The sequence below is a fragment of the Condylura cristata genome, unplaced genomic scaffold (assembly GCF_000260355.1).
Source record: "Condylura cristata isolate star-nosed mole 26May11 unplaced genomic scaffold, ConCri1.0 scaffold00030, whole genome shotgun sequence".
In the NCBI taxonomy this organism is placed as follows: Eukaryota; Metazoa; Chordata; class Mammalia; order Eulipotyphla; family Talpidae; genus Condylura; species Condylura cristata.
In genome coordinates, this window is record NW_004567131.1 from 3,067,238 (window position 1) to 3,089,936 (window position 22,699).

Here is a 22,699-nt window from a genome sequence, read left to right on the forward strand (position 1 = left end):
TGTATTTGCTCACAGCAACTTCAGTTAAAACTCTGAGAAAGAAAAGGTATGCCCTTGCTAGCAGTCTTCTTAAAAACAGCTATGGCCTTTGGTGTTGATATCATACTTTCTTTTAGAAATCAGCATAAAAATCTAATAAACTCAACAAGCTGCAAAGTCTTAGTGAAACAAGAGCTGGTCTGTTTTTCCAAAAGGCTTTTATTTCAAAACACACACAGAGCTGGATACAAATGCCTTAACCATTGTAGTGGAGGTTTCATTCATTTCTTAAACTGATCATTTCTTCTGCTTGCCGGAGCACAGTGTTCTCAGAGTCTTGTGAAGGATGAGAGGATGGGTCTCTTCCCTTACTCCTCTGTTGGGTGTAATAAGACTCCTTGGATGACAGTAATTATATGAACAAATTTTCCATAACTGCTCAGTGATTATTAAAGTTTTGCTGTTGCTGGTTTTCCTACAGGCGTCTTACAACCTAGGATAAAAAAAGAAAGCCCATGAAATTATAAGTCTGTCCTCTCTCCTACAAGGGATTAAGCCATGGACACAAAAGAGAAAGACCTCATGTTTGTGCTGAGTTTTAGAGGCTGAGAGGACCAACGGAGGCCCCAGTGCCCTTGACAGAAGCAGCAGGACCTCAATGTGGTGAGAGGCCGGGCTAGCCCCTGCTGGCCTGGCTCTGAGGCAGGATATGAATAAGTCACTTTTCTAAATTTCAAGTCTAGTTTGTTCATACCCACATATTTGCCTTCTACCGCTAACTAAGAAGTAAATTCCATCTTCCTCACAGGATGTTTTAGTTAAGTGCCCTTCTTAACAAATTCAAAACTCAGTTTCAAGGTTACATGTTAAGAGACTTCCAACATAATAAAGATAGGAAACTGGGATTTCAACTTCTGTATTTTCCTCAACAAGTATTTTCATGTTCCTGAGCAATGTCAACAAGATTCCTCTGCCCTTTTTTCACCTGGCTTCCCCCTAATCTCAACAGACAAATACCTGAATTTCTTCCATGTATGTTTGACAAAGGAACTCACTAAGTATTAGATACAGAAATACTACTTGTATCAGTGATCCAGTGTTTATTCAATACAATCAGAAGATAATTTTTTTTTCAAAAGCTAATAACTTCCCCTTTTAAAGTTACCCCAGCATTCCTGTGAGAATGTTCTCTACCCCCTCTGGCCTCTTCTACCTCTCTGCTGGTATCAATACTCTTGACTCGTACTGTATGCCACACACAAGCCACCTTGGCTTTGCAGGCAGGGGTATTTCTTATAAGCTGGTAGGCTCTGGAGAAGAGTAAGGATTAGACTGTTCTTCCAATTGTGAATTCAGAGAGTCTAAGTGATGCAGACATTGGGCCCAGCCCCTCACTGGGAAAGAGGATCCAAGAATGGAGAGGGAGAGAACGAATCCAGACATGGAGCTATTTTTTCAATGTCTGCCAAAATTCAATGTGGAAGGTCTAGAGTTTGGACACTGATTAATCATGTCAGGAGTATAACTTTTTGCTGTACAAGGTTGCCTCTTTTAAGCTTATATTCTCTATATTAATAGTTTTTGTGCTTTCTGCTTAGTTTCCTGGAGAAAATTCTACATATAAGTATTTCTCTGCTTATGTTAAAACTTTATTGTTACTCATTTTGATAAAGTATTTGGCGTCACAGTGTATTTTCTTTTGTTTCACTGTATACAATACAATCATTTTCTTAAAGTATACTTACCAAGCATTTCTTCTAATCTTGTCATGGCAGGTTCATTTACATTAAACACATAGTCATTATTTCTAGAAAAAAAAGTAACAAGTTTTCTTAATGCCCAAACTACAGGGGATAAAGGACAACTTTCATTATTTATAAAACAAGACTATTATTAAATAGTCTTAAATAGTTTGAACAGTTGATTGGTGCCTTTCTTCTGTCCTACTCCCTGACTTCACTCTGTAAGCAACAAAAGCTTTATTGCTCTTAAAGCCATTCACTTAGAAGATAAGTATTTATCTATACATACATATGGATATTTATTTCTGTTGTGTACATATATCTATGTGTGTATATGTAAGCACACACTACACTATATCCTCCAAAAACGTTTTCTTATACATCATTTTTGCTTCAATCACTTTTATTCAGAGCTACATAACATTTGCATGGTAACTCATGTTGACATAAATAATCAGGAGTGGACACATGAAACCCACATAGTATTTATCAGATCGTACATTTTTACATCTCATTGGATTTTATGTTCAGCTGCTACCAATTGCCACGATCCCTTTAGCAGCCAACTGAGTCCTGTTCAGTACTTACACCTTCCTCTTTTCCAGCACACCTAGCCTCACAAAAGCTGCTAATGCATTTTTCTGTACATCGGAAGATAACACATCATAACACTGTGAGGCACCTAGAATAGAGTGGGAGGAAGAGTGAGTGAACTGCCTTTGGCTCTAAAGTACAGCATACCGCCCCCCTCAGAAGTGTGACTAACCTTGATCGAGAAGCAGACCTGTGAATTTTCTAACTCCAGCTAAGTACTGTTTCTCAGTGAAGTAGTTTTCTTCTTCTTTCAAGAGGTATTTGCAAATTATCTGATTTTAAGAGGAAGGATGAGAGGAAAAGAAGATAAAAGAACAGCAAAATACAACAGAACAATAAATATTTGACAGTGCCTCCCTTAAGAGAAAGGTAATTCACATTAGAGCAAAATAAAGACCTTACAAGGTTTGAGCATAGAAAAGCTACAGAATTTTTAGGTCTCTCTGGAGCTTATATCACTGTTTAGAATTAGGAAAAAAAAAAAAGTGTTTCAGGCCCTCCCTGGTGGCACAATGGGTTAAAGCATAGCATTACGAAGCTATCTGCAGCCACTGTAGCACAAATTCGATCCCCGGCCAGGGAGGTGACCCACATGGCACAGCAGACCTCTCCTGTCTCACCCGCTGCTCCCCTCAGCAGTGCACTTCAGTAGATCTGCCTGCTCTGCTTCTCACTCTATCTCTGGTGAATCCTCTCACCCCCCACATCTCTGGCTTGTACCCCGGTTCTTGTATGCATAAATGAATAAATCTTAAAAAGAAAAAAAAGCATTGTAAGTAATACTGACACTTATTAAAATATAATTTCCCACTTTAATGGGCTGCAAATTAAATAAATTATCAGACTTATAACATATCTTAAGAAAAGAGGAGTCAGGTGTTTTTCTCTGAAAACACCTAATAACATGGGTAGGCCCTAAGTTGCCTGATATTTCTACCACAGAAAGGCAGAAGCTATGCTTAGCACATGCCTACTAAGTGCTAGATTCCGTGCCAGAGGGCTGCCAGGGCACTTCACCCACCACAGCACTCTCACCAGGCAGAGCTAAGAGTCTGCTCCTCTCCCATACATGTGGGTCTCTCACACTCCCTGTGCTCTCTGAATCCCCACGTCCTGCTGGGCATGTTGAGGATCCCTTCTTTCACCACTCCTTAGAGATCTGACAATTCTTTCAGCTAACTTGCACATGAAAGTTTTCTTTCCTTTCCAACATAAGCATTCAGTAATATAATTTACCATTCAATGTCTACTACGCATCAAATGCCTTGCTCCATATCAAATACCTCTCTGCTTTGGACAAGAGAGGTATGATACAGTCCAGTATACAGCAAGACTGTATGGGTATAACTGTGGTCGTAGAACATGGTACTCTTGGTCTCGTTTAGCTGTTACCTTCTTGGGTCTGTAATGGACCGTCCCTGTCTTATGCAGGGAGTAAGGTCTCACCTGAGCAGTGAAATCATTCATCCTGTTAATCATTATTTGTCTAATTCTACCATCTACCTGGGGAAAATACTTGCCCCTCAGGCCAGAAAGAGGCAGAGGTGGATAAGTCATAAGTGATATTTGATATGGGAGGATATTTGATATGGGAGAACTTAGGAAACATTTAACATACCTGATAACATTCCACAAAAGGCCTAAATAGTCCTACTGCAAAGTCTAACACACTCTTTCCTTTCTCTGTAACTAGAATGTCCCTCGCCATCACCTGTATAGTCTCAGTTTTACAAAGTAGGTAACAGCCTTCTTCAAAGTCCTGGAAGAAGAGGGGAGAAGACAGAAGGTACTTAAGTGAACAGGAATGTTGCTGGTCTCAATAGGCAGTCTACATGCAGTTATGTGCCCTCAGAACAAGAGAACACAGCTAATTCCACAGCCTTTCCCAGGTGGCTCTGCTTGTTAGACAGAAGCCAGAAAGGCATTTGTTCTAACACTTAAACAACAACAAACACAGCAAATTTATCATGGCTTTTCTTTCGTTTTATATAATCATACCCCTTAAGTGTAAACAGGAAAAGCATAGAGCAAGTCTCAAAAATACTTAGAATTATGCTAAAGCCCAAAAGCCACCCTCATTCTGTACTGAATACAATCTGTGCTCCTAAGCATAGCATACAGACCAAAACCACTCTCTAAACTGGCACCACCCCCAGCCCTACAACCATCACTACAGCTCTGAGAACCAATTCCTTCATCAGCTGTCTACACCATCAGATAAGATTACTGCTCTCTAATCTCAAAAAAGGTCCCCAACTCCATCCAACAAGTTGCTACCAGAAAAAGATGTGATAGTAAGTCTTTACCAAAATAGAGTTGGTTTATTTATAGTGATTGTACTAATGTTTCAAAGAATGACACTCCTCTCTCCAAGTAATTCCTAAATTACTGATGGCACGTGACCAACAACAGAACTAGAATTTGCTGAACCATGCGCCCATTTTCTTTTGATTTCTGCCCCACGTAACCTTGAAGAAAGGGAAAACGCATTGATGAACCCACTTGTAGAATTCTCACTGCAAACACATGTGTTCTTTGGCACTATGGATTTACCTTTAGCACGTTTCCTGGAAGGAAGATGAACTCATCTGAGAAAACATTGCGTAGAAAGCAAAAGCAACTATAGACATCCTCTGTAAAAAAATTGATTACATAAAATTATAACATTTTAAGCTTTCAGGGACTACCAAGAAGTCATGCTATTTCAAAATGCAGAAGGCCAAAGGTGTATTATTTGAATGCCAGGGCCAAGAATTAAGCCCCTACAAGAAGCTATACTCTAGTATAGTTTTAATGGTCGATTCTAAACTACAATCACACCTCTCTTAATCTGTTAGTTTGGAATGACACCGGCTTAGAAGGCAGGCTATTTCTCTTTCCCTAGTCAAGAAGGAAAAAAATAGATTGCCCACCCCCTTCTAGATTTACATTTCCTGATGTTTTTACTCAATCTTTAGTACTAGCATACACCAGCACATACTAAAAGAAAATACTGACTTGTTTTCCAGTCATGTAGATCTAGCTTACTCATCAACTACAAAGGTTTCTTCATCCTTCTGACATATGCCATGAGCTTTCTCATTAGAAAAGTACATAAGTATATGATACAACAACCCCTGCAAGACCAGCTATGCCCCTTAGCTGAAATCCAAAAGTAAGAAAAAGCAGAGGGAACAAGGACCAAGATCAGTTTGTATCCTTAACTGGGCCCCATAAAATGCAAATCTAAACACAGGCCCTCTGAGCCTCCTTCTAGGGCTAAAGGTGGGTGGCTGAGCGCAGCACCCCTCAACAATAACTTTTCCTTAGAATTACCTAAAGACCTTTGAAAAATACAAAAACACTGATGCCTGGCCCAAACTCCACACCACGTCAGAACCTCTGGGGGTAGGGCCCACCCTCCAATAAGTTTAACCCAGTAGCCTGGGTAGAAATGCCCAGGCCTTGTCTACAATTTCTGTGAACAAAACTGTTCTTCCTTATTCCAACTAGAATGTACTATGTGTCTAAAAAGGTATTCCTATGCTACTGGATTATTCAGTGATACATACTTCTATCAGAGGAGGGGGCTTTTACATCAGAACAAGATCGACAGACCTGTGTTCTACTTCCAGATCCTTCCCTATGCAATTACACAATGTTCTAAGCCTAATTTTCCTTATTTATAAAAGGAATAGGTTAGACTAAAGGATTTCTTAGGTGACTTTCACTGCTAAATTCTCTGAGGTAGTCACGCACTTAGGGGGAACACTAACAGGTACAGGGGTGTACAGGGCCTATTCCTTGTTACGGTATCAAGTGGGCACACACAGCTTAACATCATAAAGCTTTCGATGTTGCTCCCTGCATGGCACTCTTCCAAAATTCAAGACCACACTCCCAAAGTTACCTTTCCTACAGCCAGGTGTCATCTGCAATGCCAAAGCTACTAAGGACGGACGGACAAAAACGTTGAGTAACTGGTTCCTGTAAGCCGAGCACATGAGGAGAGTGATGTGCTGGAAAATAAGTCCATCGACCACTTCTGAGTCTCCAGAGTTCATGTTCAGAACCACTCGGTCTTTGACAAGGCTGGCGACGTTGGAATGCAGAAGAAGGCTAGAATGGATAACTTCTTCCGCAGGCTCATTTTCTACACACAAAGATAATTCATTCAGGCAAAAGGGAAGCTAGAGGGGTCACAGCTGGCATCTTAGGTTTAGTTTGTATCAGTGCTGATGATCTGACATTTATATTTTTAAGTGTCAGGTACTGATATCAGGGTCTACCAATTGAGGTAATGACACCTTAGGTGAAGTATATTTTAAAAGTACTATTTCATAAATCAAAATTCTCTAGATGTGTCATTTTCTTTCTTATCTAGCACACATTTGTCAGTCATTCTGAAATACACATCCCATCCCACTGTGAAAACCAACACTTTCCTAGTAACTTAGAAGATGCAAAGTTTTGAAATAGCAACTTATAAATTAAAACCATCTATATGTGAATTTAACAATACTAAGAAAAGGCACACAATTAACAGTATTTTAAGACATGCTTCACACACACACCCACACACACTCCTTGCTTACACGCTTTTCAAGAAAGCAAGAATAACACTTGGCATCTTTACAGGGCAGTTACCAAAGGGAACTCAAAGAGGCACTCTCAAGCCTGCTTTAGGCTTCACTGAGCACAGAAGGATGCAAAGGAGATGCTCTGGTCTTCCCACATCAAAGTGGATCCACATAGTTTCTGGTAACTCATCACCTGACTTTACATTGATCTGGTGGCAGCCAAGGGACGGTGATAATCAAACAGTACATTTAGCAAGGGAAAACACTTTACTGTTCCCAAGAAATGAGCTGGCTAGCACTGTGAGGAGGCACACTACTAAGCTGGGAGCGAGCGCCAGTGTGGCGTGGGGGCAGGCGTTAGTAAGCGGTGAGGTTTTCCCTCTGCAGACTCCATCCTATTTATGCTGAACTAGCTGCCCTCGTTCCAGCTTGCCAAACATAATGATACTATAAGTATAATACACATTTTATAATTATAACATATATTGTACATCATAAACATTCTAAATGTGGAACTTTTAGGAATGTGGGACATTCTGAGGAAAAAAGAACTGAATATACAACATGTTCTAAATTAGGAACTACATTCAATTGCTGTACATTATTATTGTGACTGAAGATACCAACCAGCTCTCACTTCGTAACTGGAGGCATTTTAGTGTCTGCACAGATACTCAGCTATGGAATGGCCACATTTTGACCCATCTTGAACAAGTGAAACACCAAAAAGACAGGTGCCAGTGCTCCTGTGTTGCTGGGTCAAACAGCGATGAGCTTATTCCTCTCATGACTTGCTTCCTACTTACACCAACAAACTACTGAAGCCAACTTCAACAAGTGACAACACTCAACTGACAGCCAGCTCTGTTAGGAATTCCCCTAAACATATCTTAGCTTCACCCCAACCCGCCTCCACCTTGGTTCAGGCTTCGTCATCTCTCACCTAAGCAGAGCAGCTTTTCAGCTGTGTCCTGATCTCACCTCTCCCCACTACAGTCCATCTTCAAACTGATACAGTGGTTTTTTTCCTAAAGCCGGTCAGTTTTATATCCCTGCTTAATGACCTGATGCTTCCCCAGGCCTTACCGAGTCCACCCCAGGTCCTGGCAGCAGGCCTGCAGGGCCTGGCCCTGTGCACTGCCCCTGTGTCAGCTGGCTCGCACCACTCTCCTTGGCGGTCACGTCAGTGTTGTCACGCCGTTTCTAGGCCTTCAGTTAGCACTGCTCCTCTCCCATTCGTCTTCCCAAAGAACTGTTTTTTCATCAAAATCTAATTACTTCCATGTAATCTCCATTCAGTGTGGGGCCCTTCCCACACAATATTCTCAGAAAGCCCCTAGCATTTTGTCCATAGTTCTTTGTCTGTACTTCACTGAACCCTCTTTGCTTGTTTCCACATTACCTACCTGCCTCTACACTTATAAGCCAGGAAAAATCTCTAAAATAGGGGTTTTATCATTTTCATCTCTGTATCCCTTGTATTACCCAGTGCCAAGTAGTTAGTCAATACAGGTTTAATGAGCTAGCAGTATGTACTTGATTATAAATACTGATCTGTTCTAAAAAGGACTGCATTTCCAACTATAGTCTCTACAACTTTAAAGAAATTAAAAATATCTTAGGCTATTATCATATACACTTCAAACTCCCAGAACATTATTCATAATTCCAATGAGGTTTTTACAAAGTTATTTTTTGAGAGAATTAGATAAAGTTCTATGAGACCAGTCCTTCAATGTTTATAATCTAGTGAGGCAACTGGATTGAAAGCAATGTGGTTTAAAAAGAGATGAGCATGTACGGGAAGAGCATATCATGGAGTACAAAAAGATTCATTATTTTCTACCAGGCAAGGACCTCATGTTCTAGTTCTCAAGATAATGAAAATCACAGGGACTTACATTATGTTGTAAACTTACAAAAGGGACTTACATAATATGTAAATAATTATGTTCAAGTAACCAACATTCTATGTCCTATGTCCTATAGTGACAAGGGCCTATCAGGTTTCCTTTGTAAAAAATCTAATATCAGCTTTTATTTTTTTAATTTACTTTAATTTTAATTTATTATTAAAATAAATTTATGGCCCTCCCTGGTGGCGCAGCGGGTTAAAGCACAGCACTGAGAATCTAAAGCCGCTTCCGCATGAGTTCGATTCCCGCCTGCCCCGGAGGAGACCACATGGCGTGGCAGACCTCTCCTGACCCGCCCGCTGCTCCCCTCAGCAGTGTACTTCGTTGATCTGCCTGTTCTGCTCCCCATTCTGTCTCTGGTGAAGCCTCTCACCGCCCCTGAGCCTCTGGCCTGTACCCCAGTTCTGTATGCACAAATAAATAAATCTTTAAAAAAAAAAAATAAAATAAAATAAATTTATTATTAAATCATTTTTTAAATGGCGTACCATTGTCTTCATCTTTGCTAATTATTTGACCGCGGAGGATTTCTCCCCTCAGGTGTGGTGACCGCAGCTCTCCCGTCACAGGCCTTCATCATGGCTACCGTGCTTGCCCCGCTCCTGTCGCCAGCCTGCCCTACCTCCTCCCCTCCTGCATGCCTCACATCTACCGTCAGCTTTCAAGGGTTGGTAGGTTTCTTTTCTGTCTCTGAGCAACATGTTGTTCAAAGTCCTAAATAGGTTATTCATGTCTAGGTTAGAACTTTTTAAAACGAAGAGTTAAAAAAGAAACATGCATTTTCATACCAAACATTCCACATACATACCGGGCCAAGTCAGAAGCCCCCCAAAGGCCTTGGTTAAGCCTTTCAGCCATAAAGTCTTTTCCACCAGAGTATCAAAATCCATAAAAGGTCGATTCTGAAGCAGAACAGCAATTGTTAGGGCCCATGGACTCAGAACCAGGTTTTGAATCTGTAATAGCTGCATTTTGTAGGCCACTTCAGTGACAAAGGCATGCATGTCTTCTGACTGTTTCTGAGGAATATATCTAAAAGAAAGAGTGGGGCAATAAATTACAGTCCTACCTCAGCAAAGTGAATGGAGAGGGGGATGGAAGACAGACCCTTTAGGAAGCTTCTAGTACTTTTTGTCACTGCTGGTCACATTTGCTTTACTACAGCATAATCTGTCCATTTGCCTCTAGTGTATATTCTTGAGAAGGACAAAAATTTTTAAGGGAACAGTATCCTATTATTTCTGGCTACATGAAAAAAACTTCTTGGGCTCCCTGGTGGCCTAGGGCTTAAGTCTCATCATTATCACCACTCTCACTGCTGCAGCCTAAGTTCAATCCCTGGCCAGGGAGGTAACTCACATCTGGCACAATAGACCTCTCCTGTCTTGCCAGCTGCTCCCTTTAGCAGTTTATTTCAGTGGATCTGCCTGTTCTGTTCCCCACTGTCTCGTGAATCCTCTTACCCCCTTGCACCTCTGGCCAGTACCCCAGTTCTTCTATAAATCAATCAACCAACCTTAAAAAAAAACAAAACTTTTTCTGTATTGTAAACAGGAAAACTATTACTTCTTGAACTATTCTCTTCTAGGTACTCAGGAATACTCTGAACATGTCTATAATTGTTCATGTCTGTCTCGGACTGTCTGTCTACTTTGTCTGACTGCTAAACTAGCTGCAGGCCATTTGGCAACGACTTCATGGTCCTTCCCGCACCACTGACATCAGCAACCTATTAGTATTCAGAGCTAGCTGGAGCAGGGATATGTATATAACCTAAAAGCAGCCACCTAATTAAGGCAGTTTAATGTGGAAATCAATCAGTAAGGGTGCCTTGTATTAAAAAACAACTGGCTGACCCCATTTGAGATTCACAGAGAAAGGTCAGTGGCAGCAAAGAGCCACCACCTGCTTCTGACAGTCAGTGAAGCTGCTAGCAAGGCTGTTCACTGTGCCCGGGCTGCTGATGCCACTGACACACTAGTGAATGAAGCTGCAGTTATGTGAGGCCTGCTGGGACGGTGGTTTCTGTCTCTCTAAATTAAGAGATATATTTCTCTACATTTAAACCCAGGTGATTATCTGTACTGCCATCCTAAAAGTACATTAGCTATAAAGACTCATTGCCATTAGTAGTATGCAATCCTTCCTACAATCAAAAACAATACTTAGTTCCCACTTTGGCTGGCCTACTACTTCTCAACAATTCCCATATAGGCATTTGTAGTAATTATATACTTCTTCCCACTTGCAAATTTGTGGGGCACTGGTTCCCCTGATGAGAAGAAACACTGTCTGACTTTACACATTTAACATATATATCCTGCAGCTTATTGCATTTTTATCTTTGGCAAATGTAGTTCTTTAACTGAAGCTCTCTGTTTCCCTGGTATGTGAACTCAGACAAGTTTTAGTTCTAGAATAGGTCAAATCAAGAATCACAAATTAAACTTTCACCTTTTCACCCTGTTTCAGAGTCAGTTATGAAAACACAAGCTTTGTACCTGGGTACCAGGTTATATGGGCTTCGACTCATCCTCCCAGCTGCCAGAGATCGAAGTGACACAGGGTCTCCAAAGTATACATGGACGCTTCCAAAATTTTCAGAGAGAATCCTCCTGGCTTTCAACAATCCCTAACAGTATCACAATAGGGGAAGGAAAAACAAAAAGTAAATTCAGAAATCAGCTGATACGCAAACTAGCATTTTTCTCTAAATTCCAATAAAATTGTGTTTGGCTGTTGTTTACATACAGTTGTAGATTCTTTTGGCTTAGGAACCCCTAGGAGCTCATATGCATAAAGAGTTTCTTCCAATATCTTGTCATAACTGATGCTAATTGGAACAAGGTAGGTATCGAAGACTTCTCTTTTAAAAAATGGTTCCATCACAACATTCAGAAGACCTGTAAATGTAGAGAGAAATGGTTTTTCATACATATTGATGAGTAAAGCAAGCAAGGGAGAGTACATGAACAGGAAAATACTAAAAGTGTATATTATATATACTAAGTTCATAAATACAAGCAGTTAAAGAAACCGTTACACTTATAAAGGGGAGAATACCCTGCAAAATAACAATTTCAAGTTCTGTTCAACACATGACACCATTATCTGAAGCCTTTGAGCTTGTACATTTCCTTCCATCTGTAAGAGACCTACCTAATTTAGGAGTCAATGTCTTGGATGAGCGGCTTCTTGTCCCTTCGAGGAAAAATTCAACAGGAGCATAACCATTCTTCAAAGAGAAAACACAAACAAAACAAAATACAAAGCCCATTGCCTACTCTCAAAGTATAAGTGCTTCTTTTGCTTCCTCTTCCCAACTTCCCTCCCTAGCCCTCTGAACACTCCTCACAGTGAAACTAAAACAAGAGAGTCAGAGTAAACAGGCCGCTGAGGTGAGGCATATTTCCTTGAGGGGAAGAGAGCTAAGTGGTCCATCAGAAGGTAAGAGTTTAAATAAGTCCTGATAGCAAACTTCAGTGATAAGGAAACACAGCTTGAAAGAACCTGGTTCCCATGTGTATTTACCCGTAACATAGTTTTTACATATTCAGAAAACACAGCCCAGTAGAGTCTGTTGCCACCAAAGGTACGCCGCATGAAAAAGGCGCCAGACATCCGCAGCAGCTCCCCGACCATTTTCATTCCTAGGAAGTCTAAAAAAATAAAGAAAGGAACTAATGTTTATTTTCATATATAAAGAAATTTCCATAAATTCTAAACTGAAAGATTTCACATAAAATACTCCTACTACAATGTGAAACATTTTTCTGAGATTTATCACAAGAAGAGACATAAATAAGAAAAGATGGGGCTCTGTGGGCAGGTGCTCCCTGAGAGGTTATCTTGCAAGTCCTCGATCTGACCCTCAGTACTTTTGTGATTACAACCAAACCAGCTGGAGACAGGGCGACTGAAGGCCTTGTGACAAGATGAACACTGTCAAACTATTTCTTTATCTAGTACTATTGCAGACAAGAACAACAAAGCAACATGCATTCTTCATGCTCTGAAAAATCAGGTCAAATCAACGCTGCCCTTTCTTTTATTAGTCATCAGTGAAAAATGTCAACCTTATTTCAGTGGTACAGATTAAATAAAGCAAATTCAGAATAAAGGAACTCTATCATATTTTAAAATAACTTCATTTTTTATGTAACTTGCTCACATATTGAGAAAGATAAAATGCTGTTAAAGTGCTTAAGTCCCTAGCAGTTTTTACTGTTGACTGCATTTATTAACAAAGGTATATGCCTGAATCCCAGCTTTCCTACCTACCTTGAAAGGGAGATAATTTATTTGCTTTAGCAATCCAACAGAAATAAAAGCACTGATACAAAAATGCATTGTGAAATTGTTAACAACAGAAAGACCACTAAATTATGATATGTTTCTACACTGCTGAATATTATAGTTATTAAAAATGCTAGACATGACGCCTCCCTGCTGTCACACTGGGTTGAAGCACAGCACTATGAAGCTATCTGCAGCCACTGCAGTACTGAGGTCAATTCCTGGCCAGGGAAGTGACCCACATGGTGTGGCAGACCTCTCCTGTGCTGCCTACTACTTCCCTCAGCAGTGTATTTCAGTCATTCTGCCTGATCTGCTCTAGTGAACCCTCTGAATCCCCAACACCTCTGGTCTATACCTCAGTTCTTGTGTGTATAAATAAATAAAATCTTTATTTAAAAAATGCTAAACATGAAGTTGAATACTTAGTATATACCATACAGGAAGATTAACTCAAAATGAAAGTCCTAAAATTATAAAACTCAAGAGGATTTGAACAGCTATTTCTCTGAAGAAGTGATAGTTATAGCCAACAAGTATATAAAAAGATGCTCAGGGCCCTCCCTGGTGGCGCAGCAGGTTAAAGCACTGCACTAAGAAGCTTAAGCCATTTCCGCATGAGTTCGATCCCCGCCTGCCCCAAAGGAAATCCACACGGCGCAGCAGACCTCTCCTGACCCGCCTGCTGCTCCCCTCAGCAGTGTACTTCATTGATCTGCCTGTTCTGCTCCCCACTCTGTCTCTGGTGAATCCTCTCACCCACCGCATCTCTGGCTTGTACCCCAGTTCTGTATAAATAAATAAATCTTTAAAAAAAAAAAAAAAAAGATGCTCAACATCACTGATCAAGAGGGAAATGTAAATCAAAATAATGATGATACCATTTTACACCCATTAGAATAATTATTATACAAGCAAACAGTGAACAACAAGTATTGGTGAGAATGTGGAGAAACCTGAACCCTTGTGCACTGTCGCATGTAAAAGAGTGCAGTCCCTATGGCAAACAATATGGTGCCCCTCAAACACAAAAGTACCTCATACGGTAATTCTACTTCTTGGGTGTATGTTAGAAAGAACTGAAACAAGACTTGAACAGGTATCTGTATACCTATATTCATAGCAGCACTATTCACAACAGCCAAAAAGGGGAAGCAGCCCAAGCGTCCATTGACAGGTGATGGATACACAAAACATGGATAGTCATATATCACTTCACATTATTTCAGTCAGTGAGAACTGCAGATTCAGTGGTAGTCTTGACAAGCACACCACACAGCTCAGTGTGCCAAGAGACTATGCCATCGAGGTTTGTATAATTGTACTCTGTGGTTTGTACAACATGGAAACTGACGAACATACATTTCTCAGAATTCATCTCTCATTCAGCAATGTGTGATTGCATACATACATATGTATACACAATGGAATATTATCCAATCTTTAGGAGGAAGAAACTTCTGATACATGCGACAACATCCAACATGAGCGAATCCTGAGGCTATTATGCTGAGTGAAATAAGGTATTCAAGAAAGGGAAAATATTGTATTATTCTACTAAAATGAGATTATCTGGAGTAGTAGAAGCCACAGAGGTAGAACAGTGGTTGCCAGGGCTCTGGGTAAGGTAGAATGGGGAGTTAGTATTTAATTGGGACAGAATTTCATTTTTGTAAGATGAAGACTTCTGTGGATGGATATAGTGATGGTGGTACAACAATGTGAATGGACGTAATTTCATTGCATTATACACTTAAAAATGGCTAAGATCATAAATTTTATATTTTATCACAATTAAAAAATGTAAAAAAAAAGATCTATATTGAACTATAGAGAAAGCCACTGACATATCAGTAAACAGAAGACACAAAGGCAGATGGTACATATAGGTAGCATTATCTTATTTTTCAAACTTAAACACCAACCTCTAAGTGCACAGATGCTTGTTTATGGCACTTTGGGCATAACGAAGCACAGCATAGTACATAGCCCAAACACTGGGATAGGACGGAAGAAAAGGGAGGTTGTTTTCATCATATTATCTTTAAATGCCTCAGTATTAAGTCACTTAAAACCAAGGAACATTTTATTTTTATATAATTAAAAAAGCAAACCAATACATACCCATTCCTGCTGCTATGACTGGTACAGGTAAATCATAATTGTATAAAAGAAAAGACAACATCAGAAAGTCAATGTAACTTCGATGACTAGGCAGCAGAACAACTGGATGCTCCTGGATGGCTCGTTGTAGCTTTAAAATAAACATTACAATTTGAATAACCTTAGTTTTCATTTTATTAAAATTATAGCTCATATCAGAAGATGGAAGAATGTGCGCAGAGAATACTAAAAATGTTTTTCTGCTTTTCTTATTATGTTTACAAAAGTTATTTCAGAAAACTACCTAAATAATCTTACATAAAGCAAGAATATTTAGAAAATGTAATTTTTATGGATCATAATAATAACGGTCATGATTGATAATAGATTAACTGAGCACACCATATTAAACATTTAACTTTCATTGTTCAATATCACATATTTATAAGTGAGGCCTAAGCCTTAACTTCCTCCTTTATGATATGGTCAAGCATCTAATAAATGGAGCTAGACATGGAACTGAAGTCACTCTGAATTTAGAGTAAAGTTCCTGTCAAAGAGTTAAAAAAAATATCTGCATTGTTAGGACAAGTGAGAGGTGTGGTATATTTCTATTTATACACTGGACTCACTGCCAGGCAGAATGGGTGCCGTGGAGTCTGGAGGGATGCATCCGAACTTCCAGATCTATTCCTCAGGCTATCAACTTCAAAAATACTGGGAGGCCAATGTATTATCTCCATTTTCCTGAAAGCTAAATATACCTAATGAAGGTAAAGCGATTTATATCAGGAAAGCCATGGCCATTTGACACTCCTTGGCCCTAAACACTGTACTAAACATTCTTTGATAGAAATCCAGAGAGGAAACCATCACAGGAAGAAAAAGGAGAAGTACTTGAAAAAAAGTAACTGACTGGATAAAAACAAAACATTAAAAGGAATGAGGTAGAAGGCCAAAAAAAGGTAAGAACTTCCTAGGAAGAGAAAAAGAATATCAAAAACAATATTCACAGGGAGAGTTCTTTCTTACCAGAAAAACAAACAACAAAAACAAAACAACAAGCCATCGAAAAATAACAGTGATGGAATTAGAAATATCATCATTTGGGAAATATTAAAATAAAATTCTGATTCATGTAAAAATCATCAGGGGATAAAAAAAAAGAGTGGAAGGGGGCCCTCCCTGGTGGCACAACAGGCTAAAGTGCAGCACTGTGAAGCTATCTGCAGCCACTATGGCATGAATTCAATCCCCAGCCAGGGAGCTGACCCATACCCATGGTATGGCTGACCTCTCCTGACACTCTCACTGCTCCCCTCAGCAGTATATTTCAGTACATCTCAGTACATTTCAGTTCTGCTCCCTCCCTGCTCTGTCTTGGTTGAATCTCTCATCTCCTGCAGCTCTGGACTGTACCCCAGTTCTTGTATGCATAAATAAATAAATCTTAAAAAAGAAAAGTGAAGGAAACAATCCTCTTGCAAAATGGTCACCTTAACACTCTTAAAGTACCTCTCCACAGATCACTATTAATTACAAAGGGAAACCAGTCACACTGCAGTGGAAAGCTGGCCAACACCACCTTAACCAGCTGATGAAAGTGAATGTGACCAGAAATGGGAGAAACAGGCAACAGGTGCCTTGATCTGAAGGCCTGAGGAGGGCTGTGCTCCTGAGGCACTGCTACCAGAATCTACTCTTGAGAAACGATACTGAAGCCTAAATCAAGGGCAACACAAAATGACTGGTCTGTTCTCTTCAAAAATGACATCACAAAGACCAGGGAATTGTTTTAGAGTAAGAGAATCTAAAGAGATAATAGAAGCTAAATATATGATGTAGAATTTTCTTTTATTATACAAGATGAAACTGGGACAACTGGTGAAATATGAATAAGGTCTGCATTATTAGTATTCTATCAATGTTTTTTGTCTATTTTGATAATTACACCACAAAAGAATGTCCTTGCTCATAGAAGAAACACACCAGAGCACTGAGGAAAGGAACAGAGAGCTGTAGGGAGACCTAGGTGGCACATACAAAAATTCTTTTTTACTTCAATAACTTTGTGAACACCTGCATTAGGTTAGTATGTAAATCTTACCTGATGAAAGTAAGTTAGTCTAAAGACTGTAGGTTGAAGGGAAAGAGGCAAGAGCCTCTTTTGCCCGGCAGCCCGGCCTGGCTGCCTAGTTGACATAGGCATACTTGTTTCCTGCACAATGCGATGTCTTTGAACTGACTAATTGTGAAGGGTTGAAGAGGATTGTTTTTTAACAATACTTACTTTCTGAATACCTTCTTCATTGACACACACTTTCGAGAAAATCTGCTTAAATATTTTGCTCAGGGCAAAGGCAAAAACCCGAATGACTCCTACACGTAGCTTGTGGCTCATTTCATCCAAGATCTCACAAACCTCCTCTCGGAGAATGTCAACGGTTTGGAGGGATTCCTTGGAAAGCTAAAAGGAAAGGGAAAGCAGGAAAAGTTTTCTGAAATAAAGAAGCTAGAATTGTTTTTACTTAAGCCAGTGTGTCCAGATCCAGATAGACCAAAACTATACAACCCCAAAATGGTGTGTTTTCTTATTTTAAATGGACATAATTTATTTTCCAATATAACAAAGCAGATAAATGATCTAACTTAGACAAATTTAAAGACTAGAAATTCAAAGAGAATTGGCCAGGTTAGTATTTTAGGCTAAGAAAGCATTTCACCTTTCTTTTTGATTCATTAATAATCTTTCCCCAAATTCTATAATAAGTTGTTGCTCATGATCTAGTGTGGACTTCCAGTGAGTCTGAGACCTGGGATGCGGCAGTGAAGGAAGTCAGACATTGGGGACTGCTATGTCCAGCATGCAGTGAAACTTTATTTTTAAGCACCCCCTTTTATGCCCTTTGTTCCCAAGTTTCAGCAAAAGCCAATCTTTTAAATTAAGCTCTGTATACATTTTACTTTTTCCCAGGATCTCCTCCTCTAAACAGTTCTGGACACATACACACACACACACACCCCACATACACACATCCAGACTTCTTTCTTAATTGGCTCTTTGATTAACTTTACTGAAATGCTGGGCGGCGCCTGCATGACCTCCATCCATGTTCTTAGCTCTCAGTCCTGGTTTCCAAGGGTTTTCCCTCGGATGCATGCATTTTCACATGCACCAGTGGACCATCGCCAGATGCTGAACAAGGTCAGGCAGGCATCACATCAACAATCTAGTATCCCAGCTTCTCTTAGGAGACTGATGCAGCACTACTTCATCTACTTACTGAATGCTATTACAAGATAATATACAAGATTATGTTGAAATAACTATTGAGACTATATGAGATTACATGGGCCACTGGTAAAAAAAATCCCCAAGCTGTCAGAGGAAACTAATGAAATCACTGATCTCACAATGGAACTGTCTGTGTAACTGTCACACCACATCTTTTTGTAAAGAGAACACAATGTTGACTCTGTGCTATGACTGTCAAGCTGAAGTAAAATAATACAAATCCAGCCATCTTAAAGCAACAATTCAGTTACTTTATAAACAATTCAGCATTTAGTACCTCCACTGAAGGTACTAATTGAAGGGCTCCATTCAACTGGCCCAAGAGTGACCGACTAGGATAAACTGATTTCGCTTAATCAGTTTTCCATTATTTTTACTCAGTCATATAGCAAGAAAGCTTTAGTGATATGGCCAGAAGAAAAGGGATATAAATGGACTTGGACTTAATAAACAGGAGGTGGGGAAGTAAAAACAGTGACCATGAATGAATAACTAAAATGTCTGCATGCGGAGAACAGGGAGAATAACAGTTAAAGAAAAAAATGCCTTCCAAAGTGGGTAAAGCCTTGGACTTATTTTTTTAAGCATCTCATTTAAAAAAAATTATTATCAAATACAAACTTTTAACTATTTTTTTTTAAAAGATTTATTTATTTATTCATACAGAACTGGGGTACAGGCCAGAGATGCGGAGGGTGAGAGGATTCACCAGAGACAGAGTGGGGAGCAGAACAGGCAGATCGACGAAGTACACTGCTGAGGGGAGCAGCGGGCGGGTCAGGAGAGGTCTGCCACGCCATGTGGTCACCTCCGGGGCAGGCGGGAATCGAACTCATGCGGAAACGGCTTTAGATTCTCAGTGCTGTGCTTTAACCCGCTGCGCCACCAGGGAGGGCCTTAACTATTTTTAAATGCACGTTCAATGTGTGTAAATCTATATACTAAAGGGAAGACGTCAACTGAAAAGTCTGAAGACTCAGAAAAGGGAGAGAGTGCCCACCAGAAGGTCTCACAGAGGCTGAGAAGGTGATATCACTACAGGACGTGTGCTTAACCTTGAGCAGAGAAAGATGCTTTGTCTCTCTCTGATTCTAGAAGACAAAGCACACATGGAGATGGTCACTGATATATACACATTTGAAGAATAGGGGTAGGAATCTGAGGAAGATACTTTCTAAAAATTTTCATTATCCCAAAGGAAAATACAGATTGCCCTACAGACAAGAGAGCTAGGGTGTAATAGGTGCTTCAGGCAGCCTGAATGAAGGTTTGGCAGAGCTGCAGGGGAGCAGCTGCAGGGGAGCACAGCAGTGCTAGAAGAGGGGCTGGGGAAAGGCGGGATCTATGCAGCTCTGCCCACTTCCAAGGCAGTCAGAGACCTGGTGGCATGAACAGAAAAGGTGCACTGGCACAGAGCATGGGCTGCTCTTTTTGCTGGGTAGACTGGGACTCAGAGAATTAAAGATGAGGGTGAAATAATTATTCCAATAACCCTAATAAAGTTGGATAGGAAGACAGAACTGAAGGGCAGGACGAGACAACAGGAAAATGGAGCATTTGGAGAAAGGATTGGTTCCAGGAAACAGGTATAGAAAAGGAAATACAATTGGAAAATGTTCCAAATAATTCAGGCCAGGAATGGAAAAGCCCAAATAACAGTAGTAACAGATGCTGAAGAGAAGAGAAAGGGCAGAACAATGGCTGCTTTTGTGTTGGGCAGCAGAATGGATAATGGAGATATCCTTTGAAATAGGGAATCCAGACCAGAGATAGAAGGAGTGTACCATGCAGGGGGTAAGAATAGCAGACATATCTGATTTCAAGGTATTTGTGGCACATATAAATTAGACATCTAGCAGGGAACAGGACAGTTGGAGCTAAAAGCCTGAATCCCACTGAAGATACTGACCAGGCATCATTAGGGGAAACATGGAAATTGAAATGATAAGAATGGCTACAATGGATAGAAAAATTGTAGAGAGAATAAGAATGCTAAAGATTCAACAATGAGAAAACACTTTGTTAGCAGATGGAAAAACTTAAAAAACTGATTTACAAGGAAGATAAATAAGGTGAACTGTAACATGTAATGTCATAAATGTACAGTAAGAGAGATCCTGAAGGAGAAGAGCACAACAACGGACACAGTAAAGGATAAACCAAAGACTGAAGGAGCCCCTTGAACAACCTCAGGAAACTTTATGAATGAGTTTTAGCAACATGCTAAAACTGAGACATGATAATGTCATTTCTAAGGAGTTAGGTTGGAAGGGGAGAGAAATGGAGCATTAATAAGATTTTCCTCCACATGGAAACAGACTAACTTGAGCCAGTGGAGAAGGCCAAAGATAGGAAAGACAATACTTTCCTTGGGGCTTTGAAGGAAGTGGAGGAATAAAGAACACAAGTGAACAAACAGGCAGATTTATCCCAAAGGAAGCAAACCATTCCAAGAGTGGAATGAAGCAGATTGGACTGACATCTTATCTTGTGCATCTGGGCATCTTAGTTGCCCAACAGATATGCCTGTCCTTCTAGATCCCTCTTCCTGGAAGCCCAAGATAAGACTTAAAAGTTAAGCAATAAATCTGATAACCCCTTGTCTGCAGTCTTGACCCCTTCTTCGGTCTAATGTCTACATTACAAATGTGAGCAGTCTTTGAAGTGTAAAACTAATCACATCTTCCCTCGGCAGAACCCCCTTTTGGTGGCTGTTATGGCGTTGGGTGAGAGAACAGCAGCCTGAGTTAGAGAAGGGGCAGAGATAGAAATAGACAAGAGGGATTTAGGAAGGCAAATCCGCAGTCCTCAGTGACTATGAGGGCAAAGCAAGAAGTTGAAGATGGTATCCAGATTTTTTGTTTGAGCAACTAGCATATGGAGGGGCCAATACTGGAAGGAGAATGAGTATATGGTACAGAAGTAGAGATGGGAGACTCAAAGGGCTTGATTTAGACATCTTGAATTTGAGATGCTTCTAGAATTTTCAAGTGGATATTCCAGTAGGCATATAAAAATAAACATGAAACTCGAGAGAGCTGGCCTGAAACAATGGGTACTACTGATCTGTATAATTTCTATTATTATTTGCTTACTATATCTATATGTATGCATATAGATAAAATAATGCATACGTATAAAACAATTACATCCTAATATTATAATAAGAAGACATTTAAAAGGAATGTACTTAAAATGCTGACAATAAGACAGTAAGTGAATGATACAGTAAGAAAGGACCAGAACAAATTTTGAAGAACGGTAGCATTTAAGGAGACGTGCAAGAAAAGAAGCCCATAAAGATGACTGAGAAGTGATCAAAAAGATACGGAGGGCAAGGGGGGGCTGTGTGCCATGGCAAGAAAGAGGATATGCCAAAAATGACTGAGGGTTTGGACAAGGCTGATTTCATCTATAGCGAAGGGTGTCATTCACAGTCTTGGGAAGAACTATTACAGAAGGTTAGAAGCCAGATTCCAGTGAGCTAAGTAGTCAATGAAAGGTGAGAAACGCTGTCAACAAGCAAAACAAGACAGTGAACTTCTTCAAAGGGTAGTCGAAGTGGGAAAGAGATGGGTAATAGAGGCAGGTAGTCAAAAGGAAGTCTATTTAAGCAGAAGAGAATAAAACAGGTTGTTTTTTTATATCCAAAACGGCAGGTTTACTATTAAAAGGGAGAGAAGAATAAAGAACACTTGCACAAACACAAGCAGGCAGAAAGCATTGCCCCTGAAAGGGACAGGTTTCTTAAAAGGAGGCCTGGATAGTCACAGGTGGGCAACCCTGGGAGGAGAGCTGCCTATGCTGCTTTGTGGAAGGAGAAACCCCTGCATAGGCACAGGTGGGCAGAATGGCAGCTGACAAGAGAAGAAAGCATGTTAAATGTGGATGCTAAAGAGTAAATAAAGAGGACGATACTGAAGACAACAAGAGAATAGACAACAGAGCAAAATCCTGAGTAGGCAGGAAGAGGTAGAATTCAGAGCAAAGGCATACGGTAGGGTTGAAGCTCAAACAGGAGAAGGGGATCGCTCTTCCACTTTACTAGATGAGAAGAAAATGATGGGCATTAGATGCTAGTAAATTAGTAGCTTAATTACAGGAAGATAAAAGAATGCTCATGTGATGGTTTAAATCCTCTTTGGGGAGGAGGAAAAACGTTATCTGTTGAGAGTAGAAGGAGGAAGTAAGGTTCAAGGAGAATGCGGCTATTGA

The 22,699-nt window shown here is 40.1% G+C and overlaps 1 protein-coding gene across 1 annotated transcript in view; it reads right to left on the bottom strand.

The window, feature by feature from the left end:
* Positions 1-178: 178 nt before the first annotated feature.
* Positions 179-22,699, bottom strand: part of GNPAT (glyceronephosphate O-acyltransferase) — a 36,856-nt gene continuing 14,335 nt past the window's right edge. The window contains exons 3-16 of the mRNA XM_004691136.2: positions 17,480-17,656; positions 15,211-15,340; positions 12,322-12,449; positions 11,950-12,025; positions 11,542-11,693; positions 11,292-11,422; positions 9,599-9,822; positions 6,205-6,447; positions 4,869-4,948; positions 3,934-4,074; positions 2,488-2,587; positions 2,310-2,403; positions 1,725-1,786; positions 179-472 (exon numbers count right to left, since the gene is read on the bottom strand). Coding sequence (XP_004691193.2) covers positions 429-472; positions 1,725-1,786; positions 2,310-2,403; positions 2,488-2,587; positions 3,934-4,074; positions 4,869-4,948; positions 6,205-6,447; positions 9,599-9,822; positions 11,292-11,422; positions 11,542-11,693; positions 11,950-12,025; positions 12,322-12,449; positions 15,211-15,340; positions 17,480-17,656 — 1,782 coding nt within the window. The 3' untranslated portion in view covers positions 179-428. The remainder of the gene's footprint in view (positions 473-1,724; positions 1,787-2,309; positions 2,404-2,487; positions 2,588-3,933; positions 4,075-4,868; positions 4,949-6,204; positions 6,448-9,598; positions 9,823-11,291; positions 11,423-11,541; positions 11,694-11,949; positions 12,026-12,321; positions 12,450-15,210; positions 15,341-17,479; positions 17,657-22,699) is intronic.